This window comes from Salmo salar, chromosome 13 (assembly GCF_965601325.2).
Source record: "Salmo salar chromosome 13, fSalSal1, whole genome shotgun sequence".
NCBI lineage: Eukaryota > Metazoa > Chordata > Actinopteri > Salmoniformes > Salmonidae > Salmo > Salmo salar.
Window position 1 is genome coordinate 63,510,406 of NC_138303.1, and position 22,960 is coordinate 63,533,365.

Consider the following 22,960-nt stretch of genomic DNA (forward strand, 5'->3'; position numbering starts at 1 on the left):
AAAGCATGCTGGGTATTATTCTAATGAGCTCCACCCCCAAACAAGTACACATTTAGTTGGACCAAACCAAATCTGAATGTATCATAGACGTCTATGCTGTGATTCACAAGTTTGGACAGCACAGTACTGAAACGAGCCACCTACGATTCCCCACATGGCAGCTTGTCATTGTTGCTAGTTATCTGACCGTCCAGAATCATTTTACATTTACATTTACATCATTTAGCAGACGCTCTTATCCAGAGCGACTTACAAAATGCATTCACCTTATGATATCCAGTAGAACAACCACTTTACAATAGTAAATTACAAATTTACAATTTTTTTATTCGAAACACATTTGATGATGTTCATTGTAAAAGCATTCAAAACAATTGTTATCTCTATAAATGGTTCTCATACCTCTACTCGGGGAACTATCTCACCTGACTCACTTAATCAAGCAATTGATGATTAGTTGACAAATTGAATCTGGGGTTTATTCATTATGGAAATTCTGTTGCAAAACATTTAGTCTGTTGCAAAACGTTTTGCAACAGAAACCGTTTACTCTAAATGGAAAACGTTTTGCAACGAAAACAAGTTTCTATTGGACAAATTCAGGTAGGTCCCGTTTTGTTCCGCTTGCTCTGTTTGCTTCCATTTGGTTCTCAAGCGGTAAATGGTTCCCATTGAAAGACGTAATGAATACACCCCAGGTGTGCTAGCTCTGGAATAGATCAATGTCTGAGGGTCCCTGAGGAGAGGTTTTAGAACAGTATCACTCACAGTGTAATGAAATGGCTATATTTTACCACTAGAGTGCCTCATTGCCCTTCTTATTGTAAAATGAGCACTCTAGTTGGCCAGAGAATGTTTCTGCATGTATTACTAGTATATGTACATGTAACTGCCAAAATAAACAAAAACCTTGAGGAAATGAGGGATACAAAGTAAATTAAAAGCAGGCGATTCCACACAGGTGTGGCTCCTAAATTACTTAAGCAATTAACATCCCTTTATGCTTAGGGTCATGTATAAAAATGCAGAGTTCCCGATTATTTTGGCTACCATGGCTAGAAAAAGAGATCTCAGTAACTTTGGAAGAGATGTCTCAAAGGAATGTAGGGGATTTAAAGGGTGTGTGTGTGTGTGTCTCAGTCACCAGAATTCAACCCAATTGAACAGTTATGGGTGATTCTGGAATGCTGAGACAGCGTTTTCCACCACTATCAACAAAATTACAAATTATGGAATTTCCCATGGAAGAATGGTATCGCATCCCTGCAATTGAGTAACAAACACTTGTAGAATCTACGCCAAGGCGCATTGAAGCTGTTCTGGCGGCTCGTGGTGGCCCAACACCCTATTAAGACACTTTATGTTGGTGTTTCCAATATTTTGGCAGTAGTCTAGTGTCATTGCCAATGAAACAAACAGATGGGGAATCTTGAGGACAGTGGTTGGTTGGTTGGTTGTTGTCCTTGTGTGTTGCTGCAGAGTCACAGCAAATTGACTATCCTCATTCGATCAATTAGAAGGTCAGCTGTCTGTCTCACTGTCCAGCAGTTTCCATGATTATAATGGTTATTTATGACTTTGCTAGTAGACACCCTAATCTGGAGGGACATTGTACAGATGGACATTGTTTGCGAGCCCACTCCGTTGAAGAGCCGCGCTCAAGGGCACAATAGCACGCAGACCCCATCTGGTGTTTCACACAGCAACTTTATGGTCAGCCATCTAATTTGCCCTTCACTGCCCCATCAAATGTTGAGATGGAATGGTCTGTATTCTGATTGGATCTGTGGATATTGTCTGTGTCTTAGAAACCCCAGGGGTATGGTCTGTGTCTGAGAAACCCCAGGGGTCAAATTGTAGAATGATCTGAGATGTCAAGGGGAACTTGTCTATGTAAACTTTTTTTAAATATGTATTTTTAGGATTTTTGGGGAGGAGACAGTGACAGGCTTGAATAGAAGGGAGATTCAGAGGCAAAAAGGCCTGGATTCAATCCCACACAGGCAGGGGGATCATGCATGTGTCTGAGGCAGGGGCCTTAACCGCTAGGCTAGATCAACTCCAGGCACTAGTATGTGTATTTCTATACTTTACGGCCAGTTTCCCAGACACCAATTAAGTCCTAGACTAAAACGCATGGACAGTAGAACATCTCCATTGAAATGGCTTAATGTGTTCAGGAAACCGATATGTGAGTCTGCATATCTAAAGTAGAGAACAATCAAACCAAGTGGCTCTTCATCAAATGCTTTATTACAAACCAAAACAGTACTTATTCAGATATTGTAGAAATATACCATTTTCACTCGAGAGGGAGGTATATATATATGGCCTTTTTGGTTTACCACAACTCAAAGTAACTGCATGGCATTGTCAATCAAAGAAAATAGAGTGAGAGAAAACATATTGTCCTTTTAACAGTGTCGGTGTGTTAAAAGGACTTAATGCAAGCAAAACACAAACAGAGAGGACAGTTTAAGAAAGTGCAAAGTACTTCAGATTGAATACTTAACCCAAACAAAGAAACTCAAAATGAATAAAAAAATTATAAAACCTTCCTTATTTACAGTCATAGTATTTGTTTTAAGATGATCATTTATATATTTATTGAGGCAAAATTACTGTTCTTTCTCTAGTTAAGTATCAATGACATGCATATCCATCGTTTTTCAGCTTTGGATGGGTTCTTTCTCCCTTTAACGTTACACTGTATGCATGGTTTCTAACAGAGAGGTCCCATCACTCAACCCATAGTGGAGGTCTTCAGAGTAGACAGACACTAATGAATGACATCAAGATGCACGTTTTGTACTAGCTAAACTAGGGTAATGTCCTTTTGGAGTCGGCACATGGTGAAAAGGCAATGTAATGCCTGTGGTTCACGTTATTCCAATTCCCAGCATGGTTTGGAGCAGATGGTCTTTCCATTCCTCCTGTCTGCCAAGAAAGACATTCCAATGAAAAAGGGTAGAAATCTTAATGATTCAGGACGCAGAGCAGTCCGCCACGACTGAATCAGATGGGCAGCGAAAGGTAGCTAGCAAACCAGGGAAATTCACAGAGCAACCCGGATAACTGGAAAATCATTCCCGGTACGTATCACACACCATCAAACGGCCATAAAAGCTGCATTCAATCAGCCACTAGGCCTCTCTATATTGGCTTTCAGCAGTATTATGGGAAATTATAAGAGGGTTGTGGTGGGTAATCACTAATAAGGAGCTCTCACTCAGGTGTCATCCTCTCATCTTGCCACTCATCCGTGTCCTGGTTTAAAGGAGCTTTTCAAACAGCAGTGGGCAAGCTAGAGACTCACCGAGACAAAGTTGCTGATTTCTTTTCGCTCTTGGAACTGCCCACGATTCAGGAGATAATTTCACCTTCACTACTGGAGTGACATTATAAAAAAAAAATATTACTAAAGGTGAATCTGGTGGATTTCAACCAGGCATGAACCGAAGCCAGGTTAACTTGTAATGTTTTTCAAGGAGTATAGACTCCTGAGTACCCGTCCTGGTTCCAACCCTTTCAGAGGCCAGAGTGTGAGTGCACGCTTATGCCCTCTGCACTGTGGGATGAGTAGAGCCCGCTCCCTCCTGGGTGATCTAAGATGAGTGTGCTGGTTTATCCTGGAGGGCGCCACAGCATCATTCACTTCAAATACCTCCTGACATCTCATCCATCACATGGACTGTATCGCGAGGGAGCCAAAATAAGGGGTGTCTCTCCGGGAGGAAGCAGTCATAATGCTGAAGGACCAACGTGCTGGCAGACAAGAATATCGCTATGCAAAAGTGATGCCTTTGTATCTGAGGAAAGCTCAGGCAAATGTTGACAATTAAGTCAGAGAGAAGGATAGGGCATAATCCAACTTTCAGCCGGGACATTTTATTGAGTTTGAGTTTAAATTCTGTGTTTGGCCACCATGAAGAGACTTTGATAGAACGATTTGAGTTTGGCTGAAACTAGTATGACTACATGGCTAAACAAGATCACTCAAAGCAATTGTCCTTTTCATTCCTCATCTGCTTGAATAGAATCAATCTCAGATGTACCATACCGTAGGGTTAACCATTCAAAACAGTGAATCTGTATTCCTTAATGTTTTGTGAATAATACTTTTCTGTAATGTACTCAATTAAAAAAGGCACTATTCAGGATCATAATTGCCGTTCTTCTATAATTACAAGGTGCCGAACCAACACATATATTATGATGTGTAATGGCCCTTTGTTCATTTTCCAATAATACAGAACCTATTTATCATGTTTTCAGCTACATACACAGTTCAACTGCAGGGGATTCAACTTACTACTGCAAATCTCTGCTCTTCATTGAAAAATAAGGATTGATCCAATGACTTTATATACTGCAAGATATATCAACACATTCATTAGTTTGTTCATTCAACCGGATTAACGGACATGCTATTTACACAACACAAACAAAAAAACATTTTCATCAAACATCAACAGTGGCACTTTATCGATAGGGCTTATGTGCATCCATTTATTAATAATCCTTAAACATTCTGAGGAATCTGAGATAAATGAAATAAACTATTCTCCACAGCAATACATATCACAGCCATGAATAATCCCCTATGTTGACGATACGGGATTATATGTCATATATTCCTATGGGTTTATATGACACTGTCCATGAACATGGGAAGATAACGTTACATATGTCCAGACTTGTTAAGTGCATAGTGCTGGATACACAGAAAACATGGAAGCAGGGGAAATCAATACAGATATGTCCATGTTGCTGCGAGTGACCCATGTGCAGGTATATAGGGTGACAGGTGACGTGTCTATGTGGAGTCTCTTACTTACTTACTTTTACTTAAGCTATATCATCTTTGTACAATTACAAGAAAACATCCCTCTTGCATCAGCAGCAGACTTTCATCCACTCTCATTGGTTTGGCGATCGATTGGTACTTCCCTCCCTCCTCTCTGAGCCAATCACCATGCCTGCTGGCCTTGGTGGGAGTCCAGGGATACATGGAGGTGTGCGATGCCACCGAAGCAGCCTCAGAGATGTTGATTGCTCGGTGTGGCTCGGAGTGAGAGTTTGGCAGGTGTGGTGCCTAGGCAAGCCTGGGAAAGCAGGTGTTTGGAGAGCTGTTTACTTTTCCTGTCTGTTTTAGATTTTTTGTTTTGTCTGCCGTCTGGTTTGATCTGGTCGGAAGCAGGTGGTGTGAGACACCCAGACACCCTGGCCTGTTCTCTGGGGAGCTATGCAGCCCATGTTTCTCCTTTGTTTGTTCTTTTCTAGTCCTCTGTTGCTCTAATTCCCTCTCTCCATCCATAACCCTCCCACTTTCACGACTGTCAATTCGGTTTAAAAATACCTAAAATCTACTTAGGGTCCTCCCCTGTTCCTGCCACCTCAGAGTATGATACACATCACTGCCCGCATTTGCAAAATCAGACAAAAATACAACAAAAGTTCTGTCGTCACGGGAAGGGAAAATGAACATGAGATTTCACTCTGTATTGCTTGTACAGGAGAGGGGGGCAAAAGCTCTTCTTATGAAAATCTTCCCTTCATAAGAATGCTCTCAATTATACTTTTAGATGGCGACTATGAGTAAGGGGGAGTTTTACTTTATGGTATAGCTGGTTTTCACAGGGTCTCTGGGGGCGGGCTGGGGGTTGCTGTCAGCTGTGTACGGGTGCTTCTTGTTTCTGTCTGTCTAGGTCTACTCCTTTATCCCTCCCTTCCCTCTACACAGTCTGGAAGGCCTTGGTCTGGGCAGGGATCATGACCGGCGTTGCCCCCATGCGGGCCAGGTTCCTGGGGCTCAGTTTGGGGGGAGGGCTGGGCTTGGCCGGGGCCGTGCGGGGCTCTGGGGTTTTGGGAACGACTTGTGTGTAGGCGGGGGGCTGTTGGAGGAAGCTGGGGGGCTGGCCGTTCTCTTTGAGGGTGGTCACGGCGGGCAGGCGGGCGTGGGGCCCCCGGGGGGCGCTGGTGTGAACCATGGATTGGGTGGAGGAGGTGCCTGAGCGGGAGCTGCCAGAGTGGGATGAGGAGAGAGAGTTGGGCTTTACCAGTTTGGCCTTGGGAGCCTCAGCATCCTCCCTGAGACAGAGACAAAGACAGGTGTGGCTCAGAACATCGAAGGAATAATTGGTAATATTAATGAAAATAAAAACCTTCCACATAATGCACAATGAGTGCATTAAAGCACATTTATAATGGTTTAAATGCAATGCATAATGCATTATGAACTTTTATTTGAAGTAACTGGCCAAATACATGGTACTCTGAATGGCTGAATAACTGGTATCCACTTCTTACAATGAACCCTAGTTAGATCAAGTTACGACAGCACATCAACAACATGCGATTGATCATCACTACGTCATTTGCAACCCCTCACCTTTTCTAAACAGTAGTCTGACCTCAGACCGTGTGTGTGTGTATGTGTGAGTGTGAGTGAGTGTACGAGTGGGTGTGTCGCCACTAATGTTCCATATGTAAACAGGACCGAAGTGACTGTCTGCTCTGTGACTCTTCCCTCGCCGTGCCACTCCATTATTGATGCACAGCCATCCCCCTGTGCCTGCATAATTCAGCCTGACACTTGCAAATAGGCAACAGCGTGGATGCTACGCTATCGGCCAAAAATAGCTGCTGTTGTAACAAGCACTGCCAGCAGCATTATCAGACATCATTTAGGATGCTGGAATCTGCTTTAAGAGGTGAGGGATAGTCCGGCTGTAGTGGAACTACAGTACCGGCGGGATAGGGAGGAAAGGGGATGGTATACATAGGTTGGAGAGAGGATGCTAAGCAGTCGGGTTTAAGTGGTGGTGTAAACCTGTGTTGGTGGACAGAGTGAAGTCCTTTTTTGTACCAACTAGGTGAGGGTTTTTCCCCACCCTATCTGTTTATGTGTTTACTTTTTGTTAATTCTGGTTGATTTTGTTATGTACCGTAATTTCCGGACTATTAAGCGCACCTGAATATAAGCCGCACCCACTGAATAAAAAAAATATATATATATTTGAACATAAATAAGCCGCACATGTCTATAAGCCGCAGGTGCCTACCGGTACATTGAAACAAATTAACTTTACACAGGCTTTAACGAAACACGGCTTGTAACAAAAAATAAAAAATTAGCAGTAAGCTTTAGTTGTCTTTTCCAACGTCTTATCATCGACTCATTAAGACCAAGCTCCCGTGCAGCAGCTCTATTTCCTTTTCCAACAGCCAGATCAATCGCCTTCAACTTGAAAGCTGCATCATATGCATTTCTCCGTGTCTTTGCCATGATGAGGGTGACAAAATGACTACCGTAATCAGAATGATGGGAAGTTTGAGAGCGCTCGATTTAATCTAAACAGTAAACAAAAAAGTTGTTTGACCTTAACCCGTTCGGCAATTTCATTGGTCTAATGAAAGCTTCATGCCGCCAAAAAACTGAGCACGTCACAGAATGTGTTTTTTTTTATTTATTTTTTTGAAAGCGGGTAAAATCCATATATTTGCCGCGTCATTGTTTAAGCCGCGGTGTTCAAAGCGTGGGAAAAAAGTTGCGGCTTATAGTCTGGAATTTACGGTATATTTGGTATCTTGAAATGAACCACACCAACCTAAATGTGTTTGCGTCTGTGTGTGTACCTGATCTCGTTAGGCGTCTCCTCCTCCTCGTATTTCTTCTTCTCCTTCTTGCGGAACACCAGCCAGATGATGAGGATGATGAGGAGGACGCCGAAGGACACACCCACAACGGCACCTGCTACCACACCCATGCCCCGCACATCTGAAATGCACACAAAGATAAATATGATTCACGGGTTGGGAGAAAGTGATAGCTATTACTGTTTTGAAGTCCTACAGATCATTTTTGGTAACATCTATGGGGTTATAATATGAGGCAGTGTGTGTGTCTGTGTTGGTTATAGCCTGGGCTACTCACAGTGTATCTTGACCTCTACGGTGCAACTCTCCTCTCCCACATCGTTGCTGGCGGTACATTTATACACCCCAGTACTCTCCTTAGTCAGGTTCCTCAGTGTCACTATCTCTGAGTTCTTCAAATCTTACACAAGAAAAAACAACAGGACAAGGTACAGTGATTGTGATGCAATTTAAAGCTTTTCTCAACTATCACATCCAGAAACACCATTGCAGGGGATGGTTATTTGGACAGTGTTTGAACAACCACCGAATTGTGATAGCTAAGAATGTAAACCAATTCAGAGAGACCATCCAAACTCGTGTCTCTACTGCATGTTCCTGCAAGGTCACTTTCATAATGTTTCTGTGGATGTGTGATGAATAGTACTGTTCTCTGTTCCTGATATAGACTACTGCTTTTTGGACCAAAGATCATTGGCCCAATCCCAAACTATTAGGGGCTAGCGGCCCCTAATAGGATTCGATAAGAATCTGCGGCATTGCATTATAGCTGTACATTACCATCTGATAGACAAGGGGGAGTTTTCGCCATATTACCTAAACTATCCAATCCTAGAAGATCTACAGTACACAAAAACATAAGGCGTAGCGGCTGGTGTTTGATTTGGGATTGGACAACTCAGACCTTTGCTGTAATAGATGTGACTGTGGCCAATTTCCCAGAACAGGTACATGTAGATAAGGGATTGTTATTGAATAAGAACTTGGTCGAGTCTGCATGGGAGTAGTGTCTCTCCCAACACTTGACTGGACACAAATAAGGATACTGGAGGTGGTAGATCTGATTTGAAATTGGTCTGGCATTCTGACACATACTTTAATTACATAAGTATGTTCTGTCCCAAAAGCCCTTAAAGGGGATCTGAAAAAAGAGGATATGGCACAAAAGTGCAGGAAAATGCTTAGAATAAGTATCAAGTTGACATTTGAGTCAGTTTATGACTAAAGACTAATCTGACTTATGACAGACTTGTCATTATATCTTGAAGACTTATGGTTGCACCCATGCACATAGCATCCACACACAGAATACATCCACACACAGAAAGAGCATGCAGTGGACTAGAGGGCTTACCTATGAGGGCAAGTGGGGGCAGCTTCCCTACATACTTGCCCTTGTCCAGCACCCTCTCCCATTTGTAGTTGATGGGGTCAGAGCCGTCTGCAGACTTACAGCTCATCTTAACATCACTACCCTCCAACAGCCGGCCCTCCATCCAACATCGTGGCTTAGAGGGCTTCACTGGGGACAGAGAGAGAGAGAGAGACACATACACAAACACACACACACACTTTGAATTAGATAAATAACAGGTCCATACTCTGGGTCATCATGGGCTCAGGGAGAGAGTAGGGGGTTAAAGTTTACGACGAGACCCAAACTTCACCCTTGACTGACCCACAGACCACCACCCAACCTGACATCTGGACTTAGCTGAAACAGCTGAGAGACATGGTGCACAACCTGGGAACCATCGTGGTGGAACAGAGAGAAGAGTTGAGCATCACTAAGACTGAACTCACATGCTATAAGAGCCAGGCGGATGAGCTGAAGATATGTTTTATGTTATCAATTTAGTGTAGTAAATCATTTTATTAGTAAACCAATAAAGCTGTGACTATATACTAACTGAATGTTGTCTTAGCCATGGGGACCAGACTGACAGAGTGAGAAAGAGGTGGAGGAGCTGAAGAGAGAGAACACGGGCGAAGAACATACTGTTGGCTTTGAAATACATAATCATGTCATATTGACCAACAGAAAGCCAAACATATCTTGAGTTCTTATTTATTCTTATTGATGCAGCCTGGATTCAAACCAAGGACTGTAATGACACCTCTTGCACTGAGATGCAGTGCCTTTGACCACTGCATCTCAGTGGTTACATTTGTCCATTTTTCTCCAGAATATTGAGTCATTGAAACTGAAACAGTGCATCCCATATGGAGGCAGCAAACAATGTACCAGGCCAGCTGTGATTTACAACCTGAGAGAAGTATTTTTTCGACTACCAAAAATTGTATTGGTGAATTATAACCCACTGTTCCCTGGTAGGCTGTCATTGTAAATAAGAATTTGTTCTCAACTGACTTGCCTAGTTAAATAAAGGTTAAATAAAAAATACATTTAAAAAAAGGCTGGGAATGTCAATACAATCCAACTAGCAAGGGCAATGATCACAAGTCAATCATAACGTGGCTAATAGGCTAGCGTATCTATCTATGTAGCAAGCTAAAAACACAGCCTAACATTAGCTAGATAGCTGGCTAGGAGGATGTCATGTCATGCCATTGGAGGAGTGGGTGAGTGACTGACTTTTTCCCCTGATATCATTTTTCAGTGACTATGCACAGCTAGAGATGCAGGTGTCATTTGGTTAGCTAGCAAGAACTTGAACGACTGTTATACAGTTAGCATATCTCTTGCTTTCACAAATTCACTCTGGCTATCTACTCCGATTTCAGAGCACTCTCGTCTGAGTGTGTGAGAGCGCAGAACAACTGATGAATTTACGAACGCGCAACACCTGTTGAATACGACCGGTGTCAGTAAATGTAGGCAAACAAAGTAATAGTTAGTCAAGAACGCTCTAGATAACATGTAAACAGCCTAACCAGCTCTGCTACAGAGTGTAAAATGGTCAGAGTGAGATCGGCTCTCATTTGTGTCTGGAAGTAGCTAGCTAGCAAGCTAGACAACTTTAACCAGTTAGCTTGGGTGCTTGGTTGGGACAAGCATGCATTGGCAGGCAAGCAACTCGCCCAACATTTTTTTATCAGTGAAATTTTTACGGCCAACTAGCTGAAAAGGTTTGAGGGTTTATCTTTGTTCGTTCGATGTTAGCTTATCTTGCTCTGGCTAGCATTAGTTGTTGATCTTGTTGTTATTGATGTGCATAACTGAGGGAGTGAGAGCCTACCTTTTCATGTTTTTTTATCAATAGGACTGTAAAGTTCGCAAATGTAAGAGGACTCCCGTGGTGTTCACATATTTGCAGAAATCCATTCAGGTGTATTTTGTAGCTTTGGGTGAATACATTCTAATCATCTAAAGTCACGCTGTTGCAACTGCCTGTAAACACACAGTCCAGTTCAAAGTGAATGATGGGAGGCCCTTGTGGCAAATGGCTTGTTTGCATGAAGGTCTACTGTAGCTCTGATTGGCTATTGCTCACCGGTCTGTGTAGACTCTGGTCCAGAACAAGAGATGTTTTTATTCTGTACCCTGTCTTTCAAAAGATAATTTGTAAAAATCCAAATAATTTAACAGATCTTCATTGTAAAGGGTTTAAACACTGTTTCCCATGCTTGTTCAATGAACCATTAACAATTAATGAACATACATCTGTGGAACGGGCGTTAACTTCTTATGGATCCCTTCGCGCACCAATCCCGTTAGCGGGATCGATTTGACAACACCCAGTGAAAAACAGAAATACTCATAATAATAATTCATAAATCATACAAGTGTTATACATCGGTTTAAAGATGAACTTCTTGTTAATCCAGCCACAGTGTCAGATTTCAAAAAGGCTTTACGGCGAAAGCAAACCATGCGATTATCTGAGGACAGCGCCCAGCATACCAACACATGAAAATCAGATTTCAACCAGGCAGGTGCTACACAAAAGTCAGAAATAACGATATAATTCATGCCTTGCCTTTGAAGATCTAAATAATCGCAAAAATTTAAGACGGAATAAACTGTGTTCAATAGCGGATAAAATGAAAGCGGAGCGGGTTTCAGGTCACGCGCCCCAAACAAAACAGTCCACTTGGCTCTACACTCAGAAAGGAAAGGGCTACTTCTTCATTTTTTAAAGGAAAAACATCAACCAATTTCTAAAGACTGTTGACATCTAGTGGAAGCCATAGGAACTGCAACCAGGTCCCTCATAAATCTAGTTCCCCATAGAAAACCAATTGAAAAGACAGTGACCTCAATTCCTTTTTTTCCTGGATGGTTTGTCCTCGGGGTTTCGCCTGCCAAATAAGTTCTGTTATACTCACAGACATAATTGTTACAGTTCTAGAAACCTTAGAGTGTTTTCTATCCAAATCTACCAATTATATGCATATCCTTGGTTCTGGGCCTGAGTAGCAGGCAGTTTACTTTGGGCAGACTTTTCATCCGGACGTGAAAATAGTGCCCCCTAGCCTTAAGAAGTTTCAGGACACTACCAGCTTACAGACGGTAGGCAATTTAGGTCACAGTTATGAAAACTTAGGACACTAAAGAGACCTTTCTACTGACTCTGAAAAACACCAAAAGAAAGATGCCCAGGGTCCCTGCTCATTTGTGTGAACGTGCCTTAGGCATGCTGTAAGGAGGCATGAGGACTGCAGATGTGGACAGGGCAATAAATTGCAATGTCCATACTGTGAGAGGCCTAAGACAGCGCTACAGGGAGACAGGACGGACAGCTGATTGTCCTCGTAGTGGCAGACCACGTGTAACAACACCTGCACAGGATCGGTACATCCGAACATAACAGTATGGCAACAACAACTGCCCGAGTTACACCAGGAACGCACAATCCCTCCATCAGTGCTCAGACTGTCCGCAATAGGCTGAGAGAGGCTGGACTGAGGGCTTTTAAGCCTGTTGTAAGGCAGGTCCTCACCAGACATCACCGGCAACAACGTTGCCTATGGGCACAAATCCACCGTCGCTGGACCAGACAGGACTGGCAAAAGGTGCTCTTCACTGACGAGTCACTGTTTTGTTTCACCAGGTGTGATGGTAGGATTCGCGTTTATCATCGAAGGAATGAGCGTTACACCAAGGCCTGTACTCTGGAGCGGGATCGATTTGGAGGTGGACGGTCCGTCATGGTCTGGGGCGGTGTGTCACAGCATCATCGGACTGAGCTTGTTGTCATTGCAGGGAAGGCATCCTCCCCTCTCATGTGGTACCCTTCCTGCAGGCTCATCCTGACATGACCCTCCAGCATGACAATGCCACCAGCCATACTACTCGTTCTGTGCATGATTTCCTGCAAGACAGGAATGTCAGTGTTCTGCCATGGCCAGCGAAGAGCCAGGATCTCAATCCCATTGAGCACGTCTGGGACCTGTTGGATCGGAGGGTGAGGGCTAGGGCCATTCCCCCCAGAAACGTCCGGGAACTTGCAGGTGCCTTGGTGGAAAAGTGGGGTAACATCTCACAGCAAGAAATGGCAAATCTGGTGCAGTCCATGAGGAAGAGATGCACTGCAGTACTTAATGCAGCTGGTGGCCACACCAGATGCTGACTGTTACTTTTGATTTTGACCCCCCCTTTGTTCAGGGACACATTATTCAATTTCTGTTAGTCACATATCTGTGGAACTTGTTCAGTTTATGTCTCAGTTGTTGTTATGTTCATACAAATATTTACACATGTTAAGTTTGCTGAAAATAAATGCAGTTGACAGTGAGAGGACGTTTCTTTTTTTGCTAAGTTTATATTTAAACTCAGCAGCACCCTCAGCGCCCCTACTTCCCTCGACTACGCCGATATCCTCGACCTGTCCACAGCCATACAAATTAATATTTTTTCATAAAAACAGTAAAACAGCTTTGAAGATCTGCATGCATTGGTTGTGTTTAGGCAGGTCTTAAGAAAAATACGTGTACCAAAAGTTTGTATTTCGAAGAACCTCTAATATGATAACCTATAGCAAGACGCGTGGTCAAATTATGAAAATGGATAAAAGCGGCAATCGATAAATAGTGCCAAGGAGCACGCATGTAAAGAAAATACCATGGTTTTAAAAAGGAATAAAATGTAAATCTAAAAGTAGCCTAAAGAGTCTAGCCTAAGTGTGCAGCGCCCATCATTGTTGCCTCAATAAATCACATTGTTTTATGTAACATTTATCAGGAAATATTCCAAAAGTATGGAAATGTGCTGCCACTCCATAAGGGAGGGGATAGTAGTGATCTTAATAATTACCGCCTCATTTCAAGGCTTCTTTGTCTAGCTAAGATTCTTGAATCATTGGTAAATGTACAACTTTGCTCTTTTTTATCTATGACACGTATTTTGAATGTAAAAGGCTATAGGCCTGGGCATAGCTCTATTACAGGAATCACTTTAGTTAATTATCTTGTCAATGCTTTAGACACTAAAATGAAATGTGCTGCTTTGTTTGTGGACCTGTCAAAAGCTTGAATGTTGATCATGCTATTTTATTGAATAAGTTGTCGTCGATAGGCCTGAGCGCTGACGCCGCTTCACGGGTTTCATGATTATCTTAGTGACCATCTATATGCGGATGATACTATTTTGTATGCTATTGCCCCCGACTCTTGATCTGACTGGGTCAAAACTACAGTGAGATTTTATAGCTATGCAGGAATTCCTTGCTGATTTAAAATGTGTGCTTAATACAGGAAAAACAAAATACATGTTGTTTTCAAACTCTCGTAAGAATGTTTCAGATTAACTACATGTTCACTCATTAGATGGTTCTCCAATCGAAAGTGTTCCCGCATATAAAGGAATTTGGATTAATATGGATTTGATGTTTAAAAAACAAAGATGAGCTGGTTAAGAAGCTAAGAAACAGATTGTGCCTTTCTCTAAGCAGTAGGAAGCAGATTATTCAGTCAACCTTTTTATCTGTTCTTGATTATGGTGATATTATTTATCAAAGTGCAGCTGCTAACTACTCTTAAACCTTTGAATGCCATTTACCATAGTGCCCTTCGTTTTGTTACAGGTGACAGTCTTGATACTCATCAAATCAAATCAAATTGTATTTGTCACATGCGCCGAATACATCCGGTGTAGACCTTACAGTGAAATGCTTACTTACAAGCCCTTAACCAACAATGCAGTTCAAGAAAATGAGTTAAGAAAATATTTACTAAATAAACTAAAGTAAATAAAAAAAAAAAAAAGTAACACAAGAAAATTACATAGCAATAACGAGGCTAAATACAGAGGGTACCAGTACCGAGTGAATGTGCGGGGGTACAGCTTAGTCGCGGTAATTTGTCCAGTGACTATGCATAGATAATAAACAGCGAGTGTGTGGGGGGGGGGGTCCATGTAAATAGTCTGGTTGGCCAACTGTTCAGCAGTCTTATGGCTTGGGGGTGGGTAGAAGCTGTTAAGGAGCCTTTTGGTCATAGACTTGGATGCTCTCGATGGTGCAGCTGTAGAACTTTTTGAGGATCTGAGGACCCCTACCCCTGTCACAACACAACTGACGCAATAAAAAGGAAAGAAATTCCAGAAATTATATTTTAATTGAAATGCATTCCATGTGACTACCTCATGAAGCTGGTTGAGAGAATGCCAAGAGTGTGCAAATCTGTCATCAAGGCAAAGGGTGGCTACTTTGAAGAATCTCAAATATATTTGTTTAACAATTTTTTGGTTACCACATGATTCCATATGTGTTATTTCATAGTTTTGATGTCTTCACTATACAATGTAGAAAATAGTCAAAATTATGAAAAACCCTTGAATGAGTAGCTGTGTCTAAACTTTTGACTGTATATATATATATATATATATATATATATATATATATATAGAGGAGGAGGATGTGGTCTAATGCATCTCCCTGCCAGCTTCATGCTTTATGATAATTCCTCATATCACTGTAACTCCAGCCACAGACTGCTCTCTCTGCTACCACACGGCAAGTGGTACCAATGCACCAGTCTGGAACCAACAGGACCCTGAACAGCTTCTACCCCCAAGCAATACAACTTCTAAACAAGACTGCTAAATAGCTAATCAAATCTCAATGTGCCAATATTTTATTTTGATTACATTTTTTTAATCTGATCTTTTACCCTGCATTGTTGGAGAGAAAAAAAAAAAACATAAGTAAGTATTTCACTGTAAATCTAAACCTGTTGTCCATGAAGCATGTGACAAATAAAATGTAATTTTATTACAGAATGTGAATGTTACCTTGATAACAGAAAGTGTTTCACATTGATATTATGAAATGCATTCTATAAGCATTGACTATCTGTCTGTCATTACTGTGTCCTTACAGCATAAAGTAATCTATCAATATGAAATATGTAATAATAACCAAGTTGACCGGTGCATCACTAACAAGTCTGAGGTCACATAATCTCCTACTAGATAGATCAACCAGGATGGACCAGTGTTTTTTTTTTGTATTTTTGGTACTTTTTAACTACTGTCATTGCTGCAGAAAACCACACTGAGATCAAAGAATTGTATTCTTGCCAGCTGAAAACAGTTTCCCTATGAACAAACAAACATGATCAAACACATGTACACATAATATAGAGAGCCCCCCCATCCACTTCCTGCTCTCTATCACGGACCTCTCTTCCTCTGTTTTCTCCTAATTTTGCTGAGTAGAGCGAATTCTACCCAGGATGAAATTAAGGGGGCTGAGGATGAGGGGGAGCAGGAGGCAGGGGGCCCTTCATCTTGTTCATGTGTCAGAATCACTTCCCAATGCCACCCAACTCCAATCCCCCCCTTTCCCCAAGACCATTGTCTTCCCATTGAACAAGACAAATGCTAATGTTTGTCTACCTAAACATCGAAAGTGCCATTGCAAAGCTGCGGGCCAATTTGTGAAAATGTATGCGGCACACTCCCTAAACGTCTTAATGTGGGAGACCGTACGAGGGTAGGACAGCCTGGAGAGAGCTCTATATTAGAGCTATACACAGTTAGATGCTGTATCACAGTGTCAATGGTGCTACTCAGTGGTGTAAAGCACCTAAGTAAAAATACTTCAAAGTACTACTTAAGTCATTTTTTGGAGTATCTGTATTTTACTTTACTATTTATATTTTTGACACCTTTTACTTCACTAGATTCCTAAAGAAAATAATCTTATCAAGGCACAAGGCGAGACCCAAATGCAGACACAGGAGGCATATGATTGGAGTCTTAAAATGTTTATTAATCCGAAGGGGTAGGCAAGAGAATGGTCGTGGACAGGCAAAAAGGTCAAAACCATATCAGAGTCCAGGAGGTACAGAGTGGCAGACAGGCTCATGGTCAAGGCAGGCAGAATGGTCAGGCAGGCGGGTACAAAGTCCAGAAACAGGCAAGGGTCAAAACCAGGAGGACTAGAAAAAGGAGAATACAAAAAGCAGGAGAACCAGGGAAACCACTGGTTGACTTGGAAACATACAAGACGAACTGGCACAGAGAGACAGGAAACACAGGGATAAATACACTCGGGAAAATAAGCGACACCTGGAGTGGGTGGAGACAATCACAAGGACAGGTGAAAAAGATCAGGGTGTGACAAATCTACTTTTACTCCATACATTTTACCTGACACCCAAAAGTACTCGTTACATTTTCAATACTTAGCAGGACAGGAAAATGGTCAAATTCATGACTTATCAAGAGAACACATGGTCATCCCTACCGCCTCTGATCTGGTGGACTTACTAAACACAAATACATATTTTGTAAAATTATGTCTCAATGTTGTAGTCTTCCCCTGGCTATCAGTACATTTTTCCAACAATAAAATGGTGCAATCTGCTTTGCTGAATATAAGGAATTTTAAAATATGTTTACTTTTACTTTTGATACTTAAGTATATTTAGAACCAAATACTTTCAGACTTTTACTCAAGTAGTATTTTACTCGGTGACACTTTTACTTGAGTAAGTTTTTATCAAGGTATCTATACTTTTACTCAAGTATGAATTGGGTACTTTTTCCACCACTGGTGCTAGTTACCCTTTTATCTCTTGTTGTCATTGCCCAGTTAAGGATTTGGATCGGGTGCAACATGTGGCAGTGGTCCAATGTCGACCCTTTGGAGTTCGTTTTCGCTTTTACAAGTAAGTTACAAGTAATTGCCATCTTATACTTTAGTGACACCAACAGGTTCGTTAGGTAGTGATTCAAACATCTCACCAACAGTGTTCGTGTGGTCATTGCCAGTCAACCACCTCACTGGGCACAGATGTCAATTTAACGTCTATTCCACATTGGTTCAACGTAATTTCAATGAAATTACATGGAACCAACTTTGATTCAACCAGTGTGTGACCAGTGGGACAATATGAAGGGACAAGGGACAGTATCACTTCTGTAATTGCTATCCGTCACATACAGTAAGCATTTAAAATCATGTTACACATTTTAACAGTGAAATATTGGTGGTGTGAACGTCTCTTGAATCTCTGACTAGAGATGCCCACTGCCACCTGTACTAGATGTGTGAGTGCATCCCTTTTCATGTGACATAAGTATGATACTGTATTGTGGTGAATTCAGGGTTAGCCTAACCAAACCCAAATCTCTGAGGGTATTTTATGTTCGTGTGACTAATCATGTGGTGGAGCTCTTTATATTACCTTGTGTGGTGGTGACTGGTTTTGATGGTTCCTGTTTGATGGGTTTTTGTTTAAAGTGTAAAAAATCATAAAAATACACAGCGGGTCCAGAACTTACCCAGTACTATGAGGTTGACCGTGATCCAATGGTACTTCCCCCCGTTCTTCACCTTGCAGCTGTACTCACCCGAGTCGCTCAGGGTGAGGTCACTGATCAGTAGGGAGGCGTCCCCCTTGAGGTAGTCCCCAGCTAAGGACAGTCGGCCCGCCTCCGCCTCGTTGGGGTCGTACACCCGGCCCGCAAAGTAGGTGATCACCTGGCAGGGAGGAAGGGAGGGAAGGTGGGACGGAGGGAAGAGGTAAAGAGAGATAAGAGGTGCTGGCTGTGTATAGCAGGACTTGTCTGGGAGAGTTGGAACTGTGGTGCAACTGTTATGTACACATGGTTATCCGGGGAAACGTTGTGGGTGTGTGTAGGTGACACGCACATGGATACATGCACATATGCAAATACACTGTCACATAAACAGAAGCATGAACATGCACACACATTTTTTTTACACTTCAGTCATTCAGCAGACACTCTTATCCAGAGCGACTTACCGTAATGAGTGCATACATTTTTCATACTATGCTCTAGCAACTGAGCCACACACACACACACACACACACACACACACACACACACACACACACACACACACACACACACACACACACACACACACACACACACACACAGTACAGTACGAAAGGGTGGTGACCTAGGGAGCTCTGAGGTACCGGAACGCATGAGAGAAAAAAAACCCTTTAAAGTAAAGCGTTGCATGCATATCATTGCATTTGCATAGTGGCATAGAGCAGCAGAGTAGAGGAACTTACAAAAGTTACACACATGGAGAACATTTTTAGTGGCCTTTTATAAATGCATTTCATGCAATTCTACGTCATTTTACATGACTCGAGACTTTGGCATAATCTTTTTAATGCCGCGTTCAAAACATGGGAACTCGTAACTGGGAAATCTCTGACTTCCGACTTCAAGACAACTGAGAACTGTGGAAAAAAATTGTTTTGAATGGTCATCCAACTCAGAATTCCAAGTCGGGAGCTCAGGCCTCTTCCTAGAGCTCCAACTTTCCAACCTGAAGATCACTGACGTCATGATTCGACCTTGTTTCTTTCCGAGTTCCCAGTTGTCATGAAGTCACCATAATACCACACAAATGATCAAAATGACAGGCTACTGACAAACTGAGAATTTTGAGATCAATAAAAATGACCTCGTCTTGAATCCATCAATAGTCTAGGCCTCGGTGTGTGCAAAAACATATTGTAGGCTACAATATGAGGAGGAAACTATAGTCCTAAAAATGCTTTCCAGCTTCACTGACTCACCTAATGATGCGGTGCTCACTCGCTGGCGATGGCTGATGTGCTCGTGCCAAGAGCCTCTCTTGTTTTACTTTGTAAAACAATAGGCCTTTTAGAAAATGTATGAAATATTTTGGTGGCCTACAGCAGACAGATTAAAGTCCTCTTTTCAGCAGGAGCCATTTGCTTTCCAACCAGTGTTTCCCAGCGATTGTATTTTAAGTATTGCCAAAGGCCTGTTTTGTCTGTATGCTGTTTGTTCACTGACAGATTTGCCGCGCGTTCCCGACTGTAGGCTATGCCTTGTTATTGGGCTACATTGTACAGCTAGGCTTTTTTTTAAAGAAGAAGCTAATCCTCTGTGGCTAAATTATATGCTTTCTCATGGTGTAGTAGGCCATTCTGAATTATTTCATTTATTTCTGAACAGACAGCAGTAAGTCTATAACTTTGGCAAATTAATTTAAATTTTTCATGGGCTCTGCAGCACCTCCAGTATAACTTTGCAAATGTATTTCAATGTATCAGTGGTGCTGCAGCTCCTGCAGAACCCTTCGCCCGGCTATGATTCTATAAGGAAATAAATTATCAAGTGCAACGCTGGAGAGATGAGTTGCAGGCTCATTCATGTCTATCAAAGCAGAGAGAGGGAGAGAGATCAGGCTTTGAAATACTTTGCTAGCATCTACAGTAGGCTACACACCGCTGTTTGAGTTGAGTGCTGCGGTGATGCGCGTTGTAGACGATTTCATTCCCTTCATCTGAACATCGGAGTGTCAGTAACATGCATGTCAGTTCAGTGCACACTGCGTAACTGAGAGAGAAACATTATTGCGGACCTACATCAAAAACGACCTCTCCAGAATCCATATGACGGAAATCCATCACAGTGACGGAGAACTTTAACCCCTATTGTAAATACAGTCATCATATTATTCTGATCATGTGGTTATCATACCACATGCTGCGCTTTATAAGGTTATTTCTATAAACAATGGGGCCAATCGGTGACATTGGGATCAACATTTCAAAATGGTTTGAAGCAAAAATAAAAAGGAAGTTTATGCAGTTCCACATGTGTACTTAGAGGAGTAAAGGTGAATATATGCAAATTGGCCCATAACTCCATCTATACAAGAACATAGGCCTAGGACAATACATCCTTTAGGGTATAATTTATATAACTACATATAGGGCCTGATATAGAACCCCTCCCCAAAAAAGCATGCAAAAAGTGTCAAAAAAGTAGACTATTACCATTTTAAGAATAATAATAAATGTAGGCTTTGCCAATGCAATGATAATCAAATTATTATTACATTCTAAAATATGTGATAATAATGTGGACATTGACTGACTAAAACAGATGCACGCATGACGATTTTTCTGCAGCCCAGCGGTTTCCAAACTAGGGGTCGCGACCCCATGTGGGGTCGCCTGATATAAAAATGTGGTCGCCGTAGAATTTCCAAAATCCCCTCCAAAAATGATACAGTACCAGTCAAAAGTTTGGACACACCTACTCAATCAAGGGTTTTTCTTGAAGTGTGCAAAAGCTATCAAGGCAAATGGTGGCTACGTTGAAGAATCTCAAATCTCAAAGATATTTTTGTGTTTTTTGGTTACTACATGATTCCATATGTGTTATTTCATAGTTTTGATGTCTTCACTATTATTCTACAATGTAGAATATAGTAAACATAAAGGAAACCCTTGAATGAGTAGGTGTGTCCAAACGTTTGACTGGTATTGCATATACAAAAAAAATATATACACTGAACAAAAATATAAACGCAACATGTAAAGTGTTGGTCCCATGTTTCATGAGCTGAAATAAAAGATCACAGAAATATTCCATACGCACAAAAAGCTTATTTCTCTCAAATTAGTTTACATCCCTGTTAGTGAGCATTTCTCCCTTGCCAAGATAATCCATCCACCTGACAGGTGTGGCATATCAAGAAGCTGATTAAACAGCATGATCCTTATACAGGTGCACCTTGTGCTGGGGACAATAAAAGGCCACTCTAAAATGTGCAGTTTTGTCACACAACACAATTGTCACGTCCTGACCAGTATAGGGGTTATTTGTGATTGTAGTTTGGTCAGGACGTGGCAGAGGGTATTTGTTTTATGTGGTTCGGGGTGGTGGTTTGTTTAGAAGGGTGTTTGATTTATTATTTCCGGGTTTTGGGTTATGTTCTATGTTTTTGTATTTCTATGTTCTTTCTAGTTTAGTATTTTCTATGTTAGGTATTGGACTCTCAATTGAAGGCAGGTGTTTGTAGTTGCCTTTGATTGAGAGTCCTATATATAGGGATGTGTTTTGTTTGTTAATTGTGGGTAGTTGTCTTTAGCACTGCTGTTATGTGTATAGCCTGCTAAACTGTTTCCTGTCGTCGTTTCGTTGTTTATTGTGTTTTGGTGTTCACATTCAATAAATATAATGATGAGCACGCAACCCGCTGCGCCTTGGTCCTCTCTTCACGAAGACAGCCGTTACAACAATGCCTCAGATGTCTCAAGTTTTGAGGGAGAGTGCAATTTGCATGCTGACTGCGGGAATGTCCACCAGAGCTGTTGCCAGATAATGTAATGTTAATTTCTCTACCATAAGCCAGCTCCAGGGTCATTTGAGAGAATTTGGCAGTGCGTCCAACTGGCCTCATACCAGCAGACCACATGTATGGCGGCGTGTGGGCAAGCGGTTTGCTGATGTCAACGTTGTGAACAGAGTGATGGTGGGGTTATGTTATGGGTAGGCATAAGCTTGCGACAATGAACACAATTGCATTTTATTGATGGCAATTTGAGTGCATAGAGATACCGTGACGAGATCCTGAGGCCCATTGTCGTGCCATTCATCTGCCGCCATCACGTCATGTTTCAGCATGATAATGCACAGCCCCATGTGGTTCTCAACTAGCCTACCTGGTTAAATAAAGGTGAAAAAATAATAATAATAATTTTAAAAAAATGTTGCAAGGCTCTGTACACAATTCCTGGAAGCTGAAAATGTCCCAGTTCTTCTAGGAGGTTCACCAGACATGTCAACCATTAAGCATGTTTGGGCTGCTCTGGAGCGATGATTACGACAGCGTGTTCCAGTTCCCGCCAATATCCAGCAACTTTGCACAGACATTGAAGAGTAGTGGGACAACATTCCACAATAAACAGCATGATCAAGATGTCGCGCTGGAAATGGTGGTCATACCAGACACTGACTAGTTTTCTGTTCCACGCCCCTACCTTTTTTAAAGGTACAGTGAATTCGGAAAGTATTCAGACCCCTTGACTTTTTCCAATTTTTTTTACATTACAGTTTTATTCTAAAATGGATTTAATAGTTTTT

General features: G+C 41.8%; 1 protein-coding gene across 3 annotated transcripts in view; it reads right to left on the reverse strand.

Annotated features, from left to right (window-relative positions):
• Positions 1-2,231: 2,231 nt before the first annotated feature.
• Positions 2,232-22,960, reverse strand: part of LOC106567546 (CXADR-like membrane protein) — a 141,591-nt gene continuing 120,862 nt past the window's right edge. For all 3 annotated transcript variants that reach the window (XM_082960274.1, XM_014136989.3, XM_014136990.3), the window contains exons 3-7: positions 18,353-18,551; positions 9,014-9,181; positions 7,937-8,059; positions 7,639-7,780; positions 2,232-6,090 (exon numbers count right to left, since the gene is read on the reverse strand). In XM_082960274.1, coding sequence (XP_082816400.1) covers positions 5,736-6,090; positions 7,639-7,780; positions 7,937-8,059; positions 9,014-9,181; positions 18,353-18,551 — 987 coding nt within the window. In that variant the 3' untranslated portion in view covers positions 2,232-5,735. The remainder of the gene's footprint in view (positions 6,091-7,638; positions 7,781-7,936; positions 8,060-9,013; positions 9,182-18,352; positions 18,552-22,960) is intronic.